We start from the raw sequence: 12,911 nt of genomic DNA on the forward strand, positions 1-12,911 counted from the left end.
AGCTTCTCATCAACCAACACCCCCAAGTCCTTCTCCTCAGGGCTGCTCTCAATCCATTCTCTGCCCAGCCTGTATTCGTGCTTGAGATTGCCCTGACCCATGTGCAGGACCTTGCACTTGGCCTTGTTGAACTTCATGAGGTTCACACAGGCCCACCTCTCAAGACTGTCAAGGTCCTTCTAGATGGCATCCCTTCCCTCCAGTGTGTCAACTGCACCACACAGCTTGGTGTCACCGTCAGACTTGTTGAGGGTGCACTCAATCCCACTGTCCACGTCACCAACAAAGATGTTAAACAGCACTGGTCCCAACACCGACCCCTGAGGAATGCCAGTTGTCACTGGTCTCCACTTGGACATCGAGCTGTTGACTGCAATTCTTTGAGTGCGACCATCCAGCCAATTCCTTATCCACCGAGTGGTCCATCCATCAAATCCATGTCTGTCCAATTTAGAGACAAGGATGTCGTGTGGGACAGTGTCAAATGCTTTGCACAAGTCCAGGTAGGTGACATCAGTTGCTCTTCCCTTATCCACCAATGCTGTAACCCCATCGTAGAAGGCTGCTAAATTTGTCAGGCACGATTTGCCCTTAGTGAAGCCATGTTGACTGTCACCAATCACCTCCTTATTTCCATGTGCCTTAGCATAGTGTCCAGGAGGATCTGCTGCATGATCTTGCCGGGCACAGAGGTGAGACTGACTGGCCTGTAGTTCCCCAGGTCTTCCTTTTTTCCCTTTTTAAAAATGGGGATTATGTTTCCCCTTTTCCAGACTTCTGAAATATGATGAATAGTGGCTTAGCAACTTCATCTGCCAGTTCCCTCAGGACCTGCGGATGCACCTCATCAGGTCCCATGGACTTGTGCACCTTCAGGTTCCTTAGATGGTCTCGAACCTGATCTTCACCTACTGTGGGTGGGCCTTCATTCTCCCAGTCCCTACCTTTGCCTTCTGCGACTTGGGCAGTGTGACTTGAGCACTTGCTGGTGAAGACTGAGGCAAAAAAGTCATTGAATACCTCAGCCTTCTCCATATCCCAGGTAACCAGGTCTCCTGCTTCCTTCTGGAAAGGGCCCACATTTTCCCTAGTCTTCCTTTTATCACCAGTGTACCTATAGAATCTGTTCTTGTTGACCTTTATGTCCCTGGCCAGATCTAATTCTATCAGGGCTTTAGCTTTCCTAACCTGATCCCTGGCTGCTCAGACAATTTCCCTGTATTCCTCCCAGGCCACCTGTCTTTGCTTCCACCCTCTGTAGGCTTCCTTTTTGTGTCTGAGTTTGGACAGGAGCTCCTTGTTCATCCATGCAGGCTTCCTGGCATTTTTGCCTGACTTCCTCTTTGTTGGGATGCATCGCTCCTGAGCTGGGAGGAAGTGATCCTTGAATATTCACCAGCTTTCTTGGGCCCCTCTTCCCTCCATTATCCCATGGTAATCTACCAGGCAGATCTCTGAAGAGGCCAAAGTCTGCTCTCCTGAAGTCCAGGGTCGTGAGCTTGCTGTGTGCCCTTCTTGGTACCCTAAGGATCTTGAACTCCACTATTTCATGATCACTGCAGCCAAGGCTGCCCTTGACCTTCACATTCCCCACCAGCCCCTCCTTGTTGGTGAGAACAAGGTCCAACATAGCACCTCTCCTTGTTGGCTCCTCTGTCACTTGGAGAAGGAAGTTACCAATGCATTCCAGGAACCTCCTGGATTGTTTATGCCCTGCTGTGTTGTCCCTCCAACAGATATCAGGGTGGTTGAAGTCTGCCATGAGGACCAGGGCTTGTGAAAATGAGGCTGCTCCTGTCTGTCTATAGAGGTCCTCATCAGCTCAGTCTTCCTGGTCAGGTGGCTGTGGGATAATGGCTGAGGTGACTTAAAAATTAGAACTTATATTCACACTTTTAGGTAAGGCACAGCATTGAAGAAGCTTCCCAGGTGGAATGCAGCTGACATGTAAGGAATCCATTGCATGGGAGTTCCCTAGGCCTGCAACCTTAGATGTTGGTAACGCCAGGGGAACTTGGTGTGCTGACTCTAAGAGACGCTGCCCAGAGGGTGGAGCGGTGTGGAGATGCCGCGGCCAGGCTCTGCAATAATAGGGGAACTTAAAGGTGTCATGGAACTGATAAGCTGCATATTTACTGCCCTGGGCCAACAGCCTGCCACGTTTTTGACAAAATGCTGTCCTTTTGGTGAACTTTGCTCATTATAACATCATTATAATACCAAAACACACCTCCATCCCAAAAGCTACCCGCATCCAAGGTGCGACCACCCCTCACTGAGCTTGCGCACTGAATTTTCCTAGCTTATACGTTTAAAAGCGAAGTGAGAAAACTTTACACCAATCCTAAACAAATGTATGTATGACTAGAGTCACTCAAGCTCCACCTGAAAGGTGAAAAATAGTATAAAATAGCTTAAGAGAAAGAGAATGTTAGGGAAGACACCATCGTGTACCACTCTGACGTTTGGGATCAATCGACGGGCTGAGCCTCTCTTCCCCCCCATCGGGACGCCTTTGGGTAAGAGTCAAACACTTGGTTATACCAAGTGCCTCCCTGGGAAACTTAGAAATCTCTATAGAGTCGCTTTATTATCTTTTAACGCGTTTGTGTCCGGCCGTGTTACTCATATTCTTGATATACGCGTTGTGTCTGGCCGTGTTATATACATGTTTGTGTCTGGCCATGTTATTCATACTCATATTCTTGGTATTTGTATGTGCTTTGCAGACAGTGAATTTATCACTGGTAATCCAAAGAATCTGTGTGTCTGTTGCTCTAATAAACTGCACTCTTCACTGCTCTGGCCATGACAGTTCCTTCAACACGACCAGACTGGGGGGGTGTAAAAATTAATGCTGTCGCTTTAGCGAAAGCCCTCAACTAATAAGTGGCTACACACACAGTCCTTAGAAAATAAACCGTTGACCAGGTCTGAGACTAAGACTGGACCTAGCCGCACCTAGACTCCTCTCTGAGAAGGAGTTTAGAAAGCAAGGGGGTCCTGTCTGAACCTCGTGACTCAACGGGAGGGTTCCCCCTCAGCCACTCCTCAGACTCCTATTTGTATGCGACAGTAACTCTTAACGCAACAGTGGCCTGTAGCAGACCCCCACTATAATGTCACCTGTCCCTGCCCTCCCATTAGTCCTGACCCATAAGCTCTTGGTTGGCTCCTCATCCATCCCCAGGCGGAACTCCATCTGGTCATTGACATAGAGGGTGACACCCCCTTCTCATCTCCCCTGCCTGTCCTTCCTGAAGAACCTGTATCCTTCCATTCCAACACTCCAGTAATAGGAGCCATCCCACCACATCTCTGTGATGCCAATAAGATCATAGCCCTGCAGGTGTGTGCATGTCTCTAACTCCTCTTGTTTATTCCCCATGCTATGTGCATTTGCATAGAGGCATTTAAGTTGGGCCCCTGATGAAGCTGACTTACTGGCTGGAGCGGCTGGAATTCCTTTGTGCTGCTCCTCAGGTGCTTTTGTTGATGTTGGATAGAACAAAGGTCACAAAAGTCAAGTTATATTTTAAATCAAGTATCAGGCTTTGGAAAGTTATTAATAGTCTTTCCTGGTTTTGCAGGGAGCTTGCCGAAAGCCTTATCTTTTTGTATTTGGGACTTGTTTTTAAATCTATTTTCTTTTTTTTTTTCTTGCTTTAGTGATGTTCTGGGGTCATTCTGCTTATGTCTTGAGCAGAATTAGGGTTTGTACCACAGACTTGAGTTGTCAGAGTCCAGTACTCTCTGACCAGGTTCTTTTAGATATTCCACGTGTGGAGGGCGTAATGTTTAATATCAGATTTACTTATTTGGAGATACTTGATGTGACATGGGAATTTCTGGTTTAGAGGAGCAATACAAAATATATGAAATCACAATGCAAATATACATTACGCTTGGCAAAGTATAGCAATGGCATTGTACAGGTTAATCGCAATACCAATGTGATTCCCATTACTGGTCTTTATAATAAGCTCACCATCGCAACACTGGGTATCCTCCATCACTGGGAGGGAATCTGTGGGTTGAAGCCAGCTCAAGCCCATTGCTCTCTTCAAAATTCTTTTACTAGTTGTTCATTTTTTATACTCTGTGTTGGGCTGAGCCACGTATTCACTTCTCCCATGCTGGTCTGGCTGGCTCAGGGAGACATTCACACTCTTTAATGAACTAAATGGGAGAAACATTTACACCATCAGTTGAGCCACTCAGCTGTTGATAGGTGTTTAAAAACACCTATCACCTAAAATAACCTCTGGTCCCCTTTGTGTTGCGATAAATACGCAGCTTGCTTTGCAAAAGCTGTGGTCAGTCATACCCTACCTTATTCCCTGAGCTCCCTGGGCACATTGCCCTTGCCCATCTCCTCCGAGCTTTCTTCCATTGTAGGGGTTTATTGGTCAGTCACAAAAGTACAAGTTGCAGACTGTGGTCCAGTTGCTCCTGTGCTTTACAGACATGCCATCTATAAAAGATCCTTTTTCAGAGAGCAGAAGTCTAGCTGCTGAGCTGTTAGGGTTTCTACTCTAGTTCAATCAGCGTTAGCAAGAGTAGCATGTCTAAGTAACTTCCTTCTTCCCTTTGCAAGGGAAAAAAGCAAGATGGTCCTTCACCATATAAAATTATGTGTGGTAAGGAACCTGCCAAGAGCAGCCAGTTCGCAGCATTTCTATCGTACGTAGATATAGGCAGCTGAAATACGAAAGTCATTACCTGTACCAAGTCACGTAATGAAAGTCAAAGGGAACTGACTGGGATACTCTGCCTTAAGAAAGGCTGTTCTCTGAAAAAAACACTGCCTGTATTTTCATTTACATAAGTGTTTTTTGGTCAAGCATCTACTTAGGATCCTTTATGGGGGGGGAGTTGTGAGTTTGGCTAAACTAACTTTTTTCCTTGCATGAGTAATGTTGCTTTGAACTATTTGTCCCTTAGTAGACCTATTTGTTGATTAGGCTGCCTTATTTGGAGAATTAGTTTCCTGGCAAGGAATGTCTCCCTAGAAATTCTGGAGAATTGTCTGCTTTCATTACCTTGATAGCTGGGAGCAAATAGTTTGAGGGCTGCCTCAAGAGCTGACTTAACACTGCAGGGATTTTAGCACGGATGATACTGGCTGTGATTCCTCAGTTAAGGGTACCTGATAGTTTCTGTTTAAAGTCAGAGCAAAACCAGGGTCTGGATAACTGCAGACAGAATATTTGTGGGTTTTGAGGTACAGGAACCCCAGCGTGCAAATCTTTCTGGGACATTTCTGCATCTCGAGAGAATGAGATTTCCAGGTATGTAAATTGTTCTGTATCTTCAGCTTGCCTGATCTACTGTGTCATCCATCAAGAACTCACGAAGTAATAATAAAGTCTGCATCTAACCTGTCTATTGGTTTTTATTATTCCTATTAATATAATTCCTCACGAATAGGAATTACATTCTAATTAATGCTCACATCTGACCTATTTTTTCCTGTGCTGTCCGTTGCAGTGCTTCATGACCACAGCAGGGTACTAAACAACGTTAGAGGAAACCGACGTTAAGACATACAATTTCCACGCAGCTGGTTGGAAAAGCAGTTGTCACTGCCTTCCTGGTGCAGCATGGCATTTGGACTTGGTGTTCTCTGCCTGTTACTATGGGCAATAACAGGTATGAGTTTACTTCTTGTGTGTCTGAGTCACACAAAACGAGTGAAGCAAATGCTCCTGGAGTGTGTATGCAGGTGTGAATGAAATATATGGGTAAGGCAAGAGCTGGGAAATCTTGTGACCCCCTTAGTGGAAAAGTTGTTGTAACGTATAGTTTCATAACTGGCAGTTGATTGCAATGGAGGAAGGCAGTTGTGAGTAGCTGTTTGGAGCTAGTTTCAATAGGGCTGTTTCAGGGGAGATGCATGGGGCAAGAGGAGGTAGTGGGAGAGTTCAAAGAGTTTTCCTTTTCTTTCTCTTGCAGGGCAGCAATTTAAGAATGATGTATTGCTTGTGTTCTAAGCTACCTTTTTTCTTCTGAAGTATCATAGGATGGTTGATTTAAGAGAAGCATAAATGCATTTGTTTACATCTCTCACCTCATCATCCACTCTATAGACATGTATTTCCTTTCAAAGACCACAGGAAAGTCCTATAAGTTTTTGCATCAGCCACAGAGATAGGTAAATTATTTCCATAATCAGACAGATGAAGAATGATAGTAATTCTTAGTACTGCCTCTGTGTCATAGGGACACTTAATCTGGTGCAAGCAGTTTTTACATGGCAGCTGCAGAACAATATGTGCAAACATGGGGTTTATTTCTTTAAAAACAGTGTTTGAATTCTGGCTATGGAGATATTGGCAGATTCCTGCCAGTATATTAGCAGGAATTGAGAAAATAATACTCAGTTATCTGGCTTTCATGTCCTGTAGTATAAACAGGATTGGCTGTTTCATGAGGGAGAGCCTTGCTAATGTGCTAAGGCTTAAATTGACTACTGAATTTGGAAATGTTGGATGAGGGGGGATAGGCATTAACTACAGCTGTGCTCATAGTTGGTTTGAAGTAGTCCTCAAGATCACCCTGAGGATCTCGCAGTGCCACGCTTTTTGAGGAGAACCTGGAGGTTTTTGTTGCTGTAGTAAACAATAAGTATGCCTTTTGTAAATAAATAAAATGCTCTCCTATGAGATACTGAATACCTGCTGTAGGGTCCATGCCAGTATCTTTAGAAAAAAACCACAACTTCAATAGAAGGCAATAATGTGCAGTATATACTGAAATTTGGCTGTAGAGAATGTCACAGTTTTATGCTTTTGATAATGCTGTTAATTGTTAGCGGGCTAGAATATCCTCCATGTCCATATAGAAAGTCTTGTTTTCATTCTTTAGTTGCAATTTTGCTATGCTCTCTTAATTTATGTGAGAACAAGACCATTACGCTCAGACTGCTGGCTCTATTCCAAGCCTGTCCCTGTATCTCAGGTACCAGCACACAGTGTTTAGGGGCTAATACATTCTGGTATCACATTATTTTAGTATCAATTATAGTACTTATTTATTTTCATATTGATAATTTGCAGTATTTTCCATCCAATTAATATTAACTCTAACTAAACTGGAAGGTACTTGCCGATTTCCAGGATATGTTCGCTGAAATACATCAGTGGATGCTCGCCTTTTTTAAGTCAAAAGGACTTCTTTTTTGTGCAAGCTTTAAGGTGAATTGACTCAGGCTCAGGGATTTGCTAGATGTTCATTCTGCAGTTTTTCTGTGCACATGAGCTTGTGCTTCTAAAGGCTACTTTTTCTATAAAAAAAGCTTTCTTAACACTTGTTTTAACTTAAGATAATGAGAAGGCTGACTTAATATAAGAGCAGCTTGACATTGCATCGTTGAGATAATAGAGAAACAGGCTCAGTAGTGAATATCTTCAGACGTATATTGAAGAATATGCTCTGGTTTGTCAAAAGAAATGGCGGTGGGCTACTCTCTCCTGTTTAGAAGACATTTATTTGGTTTTTTTTTATTTTGTGCATGATGGCTTTTGGCTAATAGCGTTTGACTGCTTTTCATGAACATGATGGGTTGACCTTGGCTGGCCACCAGGTGCCCAGCAAGTTGCGCGCTCACTTCCCCTTCTCAACAAGATGGGAGAGAAAAATATGATTAAAAGCTCACGGGCTGAGATCAGGACAGGGAGATCACGTACCAATTACAGTCAAGAGCAAACCAGACTTGACATAGGGAAGTTAATTTAATGTATTGCCAATTAATTAGAGTAGGATAACGAGAAGTAAGGACAAATCTAAAAACACCTTCCCCCCACCTCTCCCTTCTTCCCAGGCTCAACTTCACTCCGAACTCTTCTAACTCCTTCCCCCGAGAGGCTTAGGGGGATGGGGAATGAGGGTTGCAATCAGTTTGTAACGCTTTGTCTCTGCCACTCTTTCCTTCTCACACTCTTCTGCCTGCTCCAGCGTGGGGTCTCTCCCACAAGATACAGTCCTTCACAAACTTCTCCAAAGTGGGTCCTTCCCATGGGCTGCAGTTCTTCAAGAACTGCTCCAGCATGGGTCCTTTCCACGGGGTGCAGTCCTTCAGGAATGGACCACTCCAGCATGGGTCCCCCACAGGGTCACAGGTCCTGCTAGAAAACCTGCTTCTGCATGGCCTTCTCTCCACAGGGCTGCAGTCCCTGCCAGGAGGCTGCTGCAGTGTGGGCTCTCCATGGGGTCACAGCTTCCTTCAGGGCTTATCCACCTGCTCCAGTGTGGGGTCCTCCATGGGCTGTAGGGTGGATGTCTGCTCCACCGTGGACCTCTGTGGACTGCAGGAGGACAACCTGCTTTACCATGGTCTTCACCATGGGTTTGCAGGGGAATCTCTGCTCTGATGCCTGGAGCACCTCCTTCCCCTCCTTCTTCACTGACCTTGGTGTCTGCAGAGTTGTTTCTCTCACATATTCTCACTCCTCTCTCCTGGCTGCTGCTGTTGCACAGTGTTTTTTACTCCTTCTTGAATATTCTATCACAGAGGTGCTACCAACATCGCAGATTGGCTCAGACTTGGCCAGCAGTGGGTTCCTCTTGGAGCTGGCTCTGTCTGACATGGGGGCAGCTTCTGGTGTCTTCTCACAGAAGCCACCCCTGCAGTACATTTCCCCCCACCCCCCGACTACCAAAACCCTGCCACATAAACCCAATACAATGAAAAACAAAGCTAGAACAGTAGGCAGATCACCTAATGGATACAGATATCTACCACTGACTAATGTTTGTGCCTCTCAGGAGGCTTGAGCTGGATGTGTTGGTAGGTAGTGTATACCATGTATACCACGTACCATGCCTCTGTCACTCAGCATCTCATGCAATTTGGATGATTGACTTCCCAAACCTGTGGATGCAGCTCCTAGCTTCTCCACATAGGCATTCCTTATAATGCCAGTCTCATTTCACTGGCTTATATCCATTCATTGGTGAAATCAGCTTATGTTGAAATAGATTTCAATTATTCTGGCTGTTAATAAATAGTTTTTATGTTAATGCATCTGAAAATGATTTTTTTTTTTCCTATGAGAGATAGAAGACATTACTTTCCACCACAGAAACAACAGTTTACTTTGCATCTGGGAATCCAACACCTTGGAATCAGTTCAGTCTAGCTCTCATCTTGAGCAGGCATATTCTAATCTGGCATGTGAGGCACGCCTTGCAAATACTGCTATTGAAATGCATTTCTGCAAATATAATAGCGTTCTCATGGCTGACTGTTTTCTCATACTGTGTGTTCTTATTGTGGTGCTTTGTTCTGAGATTAGCCACTCCAACAAAAATGCAAAGATGGATTGGCAGGTAATTGCAGTCACAGGTGCTGTGGAATCTAGTCTTCTGTTTTTAACTCCATGCAGCTCAGCCATAGATTACATGACCTCCCAGAGTCTTTGTCAGACATCACCAGTATCCTTTTCTTTAATCTAGGGGAGGATGTTTCTAAATACATTACGCGCCATCAATTTTCAACACATTTCACTACTGCTGTTCTTGGACTTTGAAGAATAAGATGAATACCCTTTTATTCCCATGTATTTAGTGCATGAAACACAGGCCAGGAGTGTCAAAGGACACTTTAAGACGTAGGTATGCCTTTGAAATGACAGTGGAACCACTAGCCTGGGGTCACAGTGCATTATTTGTTATTTATACTGCCATGGCTAGATGTTCTAGTAATGTGTTCTGGTTCACGCAGGTCTCTCCAGAGAGACAAGATGTTGTAGTGCCTGATTATGACCTCTGAGATTATAGTGAGTTATGCAGTATGACAGGTTAGTTCATATTGTCCATGTCTCTGTTGGCAGTGGTCTGTTGTTTCCTTGTGGAGGGACATAGTGGCTGCACCTATGCATGTACCCTTCTAGTCTCCAACTGCAAATATCCAGATTCATTGATGGGACAGACGAGCCATCTGTTGAGTAATTCAGTGTGTGTAGGTGCTCATGTGTAAATTAAGGGGAGAATGGGCTGTGGGTTGGATGAATCGTTTTGTCAGGCCAGATCTGGTCTGCGATTTGGGCACATGTGGATTGTGAGCATATCCACAGCCTGGTAAAAAAAAAAGGGGCGGAGGGGTAGAAGTGTTCTTTAGGTGTGGGGTTTTTTTTTCTTTTTTTTTTTCCCTCTTTAAATAGCACGTAGTTGATTTATCAGTGACAAACAGGGATGATAGCAATTCATGGAATGAAAATGATACTTGGAGAGGACCATCAGACCCACTGAACTAATTAGGGAGCTTTGACAGATCCTGAACACAAGAATTGAATGATAAACATCATGAAGGCTGCTGTAATGGCCACAAAAGCTTTGAGGCTCATTGTTTGTAGATGTAGCTAGAATACTATTGGCTTTAGCTTTGTGTTGAGGATTTGCCTTTATGTAACTGAGCATATTTTTGTCTATTTGTTCTCCTTCTCCTCCTCCCCTTGCAGTGCTTAATCTGCAGTCAGCATCCTCACTGAGGCCCAAAAGAGCACTTTGGCATCCTGGATGTATCCCTGTTTAAAGACCTGTGAGTTTTCAGGGAAAGGCAGGGGAAACACAACATAACCTAAAAGCAATCTGTAGAAAAAGAGTGAAAACACATTTATGGTGTACAGAGAGGTTAGCTGTTGCTAGAGGAACTGATGCAGTGACATTACAGATGTTGATGAAGTTCTCAGTAATATAGCTTTTCTGGTTTCCAGGACAGTACTTTCTATAGGCCATTACTAAAGCTGCTGGAGTATAAGACTTTTTCAGCATTTATGATATAAAGTGTGCTTTTTAGGGGTTTATAACTCTGCTGTGGAAATAAGCTCTAGCTTGAAAATTGGAGTTCAAGTTGTCCTCTTAGGTGACTGCAATTAAAAAAAAAAGAAGTTATTTTTATTTTGCTTCCAGAACCTTATCGAATTTGTTTCAATATGTTGTTATGGTAGGAAAAACAAAACTTATTTCTTACTGATACAGCATCTTTCCTCTCAAAATGCACCAAAATGAGGTAAAAGTTACTTGGATAGATAAAAAAAAATCATTAACCCTAAAAACAGAATGGAACTAGTTTGTTGCTTAGAGTGGAGGGAGCAGATGTCAAGAAAGCAGACAGTCCTACTCTTCCTACAGGAAACTGCTGTAGGACCTTCCATGCTCACGTAGTTCAGAGGCTTTCAGGCTGTGAGAATAGTGTGCCACCTGAGCTCTTGGTGCTGTTCTGCCAGCAAGAAGGTAATGGGAGGTGATTCTGGTCAAATGTGACTTTTCTTGGTGCAAGGTCTGAATCTGAGCTCTTCTGCTCTTCTGCTTTTTCCATTCCTAACTGGGATGAAAGCAAGGCCTTCTGACATTTGAGAAAGGAGGTAGCTAAGGTCTGTGGCTAGGATGTATGCTTAGTAGATGTAGGTTTGAAGTCATGCATTATCTTAGGAATTTGCTGGACTTGTTTCTCTCTATGACTAATGAAACACTGTTAATTTTGGGTGAGGTTGACTGCAGTGTGATAGCTGATGTATGAAACTGAAAGTGGCAGAGTGAGATTTGAAGCTTTGTTTGACATCAGGCTGAGTGAGGACTTGAAGTCTGGCCTCAGGTTAGAGCTTTGGATTATTCCAATTGTGTAAGTCTGTCTCTAAGACAAGGATTGTTGGTCATTCTTGTCTGACCAAATAAATAATGAAATTTCCAAATTTCTTGTAACAGGTTGGTCACTTTCTCCTTCAGGTAAAGAAGGGAAGGGATGAAAACAGCCCTCAAAGGAGTTTTTTGACCCACCTTAATAGTGTTGTTCCTAAAGTATTAATTGTAATGAGTTGTTGCCAACCTAATACTGCACATCCACACAGAGTCATGTTTCTGTTTTACTTTAATAAAGGCCTGTTTCTCGTCTCCCTGCTGACTTACAGGGTTAACTAACTTGATACGGGTTGAAAAAGGACAGAATGGTTAAATGGGCTGCCTGACTCCTATACTTCATTTTAACCCAGAGCTCTGCTGGGTGTCCTGTCCTAAGTTGTACAGACAAAGTAAAGACTTGTGATGACAATTCAGAGTCTCTGTCAGGGTCTTATGTTCTTGGAGATGAAAGGGAATGTAGAGGAAATATTTATATGCAGTGTGAAAGAAAAAAATGCACAAATCCTGAGCATCTCCTGGATACAGATAAAGATATTTTGTGTGTGGGCTATGTTGGAACAGGTTAGGTTGTTTTAAATTCATGTTCCCCTGCATAGATTTTTCACTGAAAGTGTAAAGTGAAAGAGTAAACAGCATCCCAGCTCTGTGTGAAGGAGTAGCTGTAGTCAGAAAAATGGTAGTTGAAGCTGTTTATCCTTTTTGTCAGCTTCCTATTCAGCTATATGTATTTGCAAGTCATTGATATTTTTTAAAATTTGGTTTTGTTTCATGTTTTTCCTTAGCCCAAATAGCCAGCTCTGCAAAACCATCATAAAGTCTTGTCCTCTCTATCCCTCGGTGTGTGGTGCAATTTTTTTTTTGTTTTGGGTTTTTTGCATTGAACTTAACCTACTTTGCAAGCTGTACATTCATCCCAGGCAACATGATGCCCCACAAGTATTTCAGTAGCTGTATTCGGATCATATATTGTGAAGGAGTGTACTGCAGTTCAGCCCAGAAGATGTCGTGAGAACTGTAGTGCAGTGTTAAACACACTGCGTGAGTAGGAGAATCTCTGCATCTCCAAGGCTCTAGGTCATGGTCAGATGTAACCCCTATTGCTGGCCTATTCCTACTCCTTGATTTTCATTTTTCCTGCCCATCAGCTCAACAGATTTGAGCTGGAATCCATTAGTCAAGCTGCCTTTTTCTTTTTCTCCTGCCATATGCTGTTGTGAATAATGAGGTTTCTGCTGCCAGAACTCAACTGTTAATGACGTGCAAAGCAGGCA

At 43.6% G+C, this 12,911-nt stretch overlaps 1 protein-coding gene across 7 annotated transcripts in view; it reads left to right on the forward strand.

The window, feature by feature from the left end:
- Positions 1-12,911, forward strand: part of KIAA0319 (KIAA0319 ortholog) — a 61,718-nt gene that overhangs the window by 11,923 nt on the left and 36,884 nt on the right. For 6 of the 7 annotated variants that reach the window (XR_012774319.1, XM_075493728.1, XM_075493729.1 and 3 more), the window contains exon 2: positions 5,491-5,652. The exons of the other annotated variant lie outside the window; for it this stretch is intronic. Coding sequence is in view for 5 of the 6 variants with exons in the window: in XM_075493728.1 (XP_075349843.1) it covers positions 5,604-5,652 (49 nt within the window). In the remaining variant the exon portion in view is untranslated. The remainder of the gene's footprint in view (positions 1-5,490; positions 5,653-12,911) is intronic. 7 annotated transcript variants of the gene reach the window in all.

Source organism: Mycteria americana, chromosome 2, assembly GCF_035582795.1.
Source record: "Mycteria americana isolate JAX WOST 10 ecotype Jacksonville Zoo and Gardens chromosome 2, USCA_MyAme_1.0, whole genome shotgun sequence".
Taxonomy (NCBI): Eukaryota; Metazoa; Chordata; class Aves; order Ciconiiformes; family Ciconiidae; genus Mycteria; species Mycteria americana.